Below are 2,541 nucleotides of genomic sequence, written 5' to 3' on the forward strand. Positions count from 1 at the left end.
AAGCAGAGGCAGGAGAGGAACAGAAGCAAAGAGTCGCGATTCGAGAGGAAAAGCCGCAGAATGCACGCAGTTATCGGAGAGGTTTCCTTTCAGTTTGTGGCTGCAGATTTGTTTTTACGCGCTCAGAGAAGTCGCGCGTGTGAACGTCTTGCAAAAATAATGATTTCTGCAAAGCCACTGCCTCCCCCTTTATGAGAAAGGGGGGCGACCACACAGATCCTGGAGTTTGACGCGGGGAAAATGATAAACGTTTTCATCCAGCACGTCTCGTTAGGCACCGAGGATTTGCGCGCAGATTTACGCCGCTGCCGGCGGACAAACGGCTCCCACGGTCCTCCGTGACGACCAATCAGTGTCCGAGGCTGCGAGAGAGAGAAAGGGAGGGGAGGGGAAAGAAAACTTTTCTCTTTTTTTTTCCTGCTGAAGGAGGGGTGTTTGGGGGAGAATGCTCGGCGGACCGTGAAGCGTAACAGCGAGGAGAGGGACAAAGACGCACGTAGTGTGTGCCAAAATGTCGAGAGAAACTTGAAAGTAAAGAAAGAAAGAAAGAAAACACGCATGCAGACGGCGAAGATGGACGGCAGGATAAGAGGATCCGAAACAAACAAGTCCAACAAAAAGGAGTTCAAGGTGACAAAATAAGATAAGTGCGGCTAAACTCGCTCGCGGCGCGTTTGTTCCTCCATTCCGGATCTGCGCCGGCGGGCCATGGAGCAAAGACAGGACCCCGTCTGGAGCACGAGTCCTCACTTCTGAGCGCATCCGGCTCAACAAAAGGAAGAACAAACGTAAAGTTTGGCGCATTTGTTGCGATCATTTTGTGAAGTTTTTTTTTTTTATGCGCATGAAAGACTTTAACCTGTGAATGCCCTGCTCCCGATGCGCTCCTGGACAACCTTCACGTCACCTAACTAGAACGCCATCCAAGCATGAAATGCTGGCGCAGCGCCTTGGCGCTTCTCCCGTGGGTGCTGGTGGCCTTGGACGCCCAGCTCATCTGCTGGCAGGCGGTCCTTCGGTGCCACGACGAGCCCGAATGCGAGCTCGCCTACAACCAGTACTTAACGGCCTGTGAAGGCAACCTCAGAGGAACGAGGAGACAATGCCCGAGCCACTGCATCAACGCGATCATCAGGCTCAACCACACGCACAGCGGGCCGGACCTGGAGACCTGCAACTGCGCCCAGGACGCGGAATGCACCAGCGCCAAGCGCGCCATCGAGCCGTGCCTCCCGCGCAGACACCCCAGTGACGGGGGGGAGATCGGGTGCATGGAGGCCCGGCAGCGCTGCGAGAAGGACACCAGCTGTCACACGTCCCTCACGGCGTACTTGTCTTACTGCGGACAGCTGTTCAACGGCCGGAAGTGCTCCTCCAGGTGCAAAGCGACCATCCAGCAGATGCTCGACATCCCAAACGGCGTGCTGCTCAACCGCTGCGTCTGCGACGGCGTGGAGAGGCCTTTCTGCGAGGTGATCAAGGAGAACATGATCAAACTTTGCTTCATAGAAGACCACAGCGTGGTTTCGTATCAGCCGGATGTGGATGAAGTCTACGAGGATGAAGACTATGAGCCTAAACCGGGCAGGGAGGAGGTGGATCCAGACCGCTCCTCTGGGTCCCAGCGGTTGTCCAGCGTCAGGATGCTCCTCTTCCTCCCGCTGACACGGATATTATGCTGATCGCAACATGTGGATAGATTTAACGCACTGTTACCCGGCATGGAGTTTAAAGGGGTCATGTGAGACATTAAATCTGGTTGGAGTTTCAAGTAAATTCTCGCGATTCTTTTTGTAAATGTGGAAACTCTCCTGTAAAATTTATGCCAGAATCAGTTGAATTTAAAATTCTGTCACTTGTGGAGATCTGTACTGTGCAAGCCTTGGAGACAGCCTACTGAGCCAGTCTGTCAGCTCCTTTCCATTTAAAGTGACAAGCACATTTAAAAAAAGTTCATTTGATTTGATGATTTTTAATATCACTTCTGTCACGCTTTGTTTTTTATTTTTGATTTTATGCTACATATTAGCTTGCTTAGAACATTCATATTCTTGTTTGTATTATTGCGGCCTTACGCTGTGCGTGTTGCACTGATCTGCACCAGTTTTCACCATCCCAGAACTGTCGGTGCAATACAATACTGTTTCACATTGCACCTGTTGCTAAATTGCCAGTGGTGGCATTAGTTCTACCATTAGTAGCTACATGTTTTTACAAGCATCACTGAGCCCATCCTCAAACTTGAGCAAGGTCTTAAGGCACCTTGACACTTGGACAAATTTGATCCCCACTCTGCGGTGTAATTTGTCGTGCCAATGCATCCCGCTTTGTCTCGCTTGATGCCACGCTATATAAAATAAAGTGCTTCATGGGTGATTCTTAGACTACGGGCACTTATTATGTCCTTTGATCATATTGTATGAAAAACAGAAAAAAGGGGAAATTTCACACTTTTATAGTTACCTTTACAATGAAAGTGTGTTAAGAAATTTGTTCTAGTAGTCTATGATGACTTTTTCACCTTTTTTCAGCATCATTATA

General features: G+C 49.7%; 1 protein-coding gene across 1 annotated transcript; it reads left to right on the forward strand.

Annotated features, from left to right (window-relative positions):
* The first annotated feature begins 217 nt into the window (after positions 1–217).
* On the forward strand, positions 218–1,943 carry LOC117524006 (growth arrest-specific protein 1). The gene is made up of 2 exons (XM_034185725.1): positions 218–836; positions 870–1,943. The coding sequence occupies exon 2, from the start codon at positions 930–932 to the stop codon at positions 1,680–1,682; it is 753 nt and encodes a 250-aa protein (XP_034041616.1). The 5' UTR covers positions 218–836; positions 870–929; the 3' UTR covers positions 1,683–1,943.
* The last annotated feature ends 598 nt before the right edge of the window (positions 1,944–2,541 follow it).

Source organism: Thalassophryne amazonica, chromosome 2, assembly GCF_902500255.1.
Source record: "Thalassophryne amazonica chromosome 2, fThaAma1.1, whole genome shotgun sequence".
Lineage (NCBI taxonomy): Eukaryota > Metazoa > Chordata > Actinopteri > Batrachoidiformes > Batrachoididae > Thalassophryne > Thalassophryne amazonica.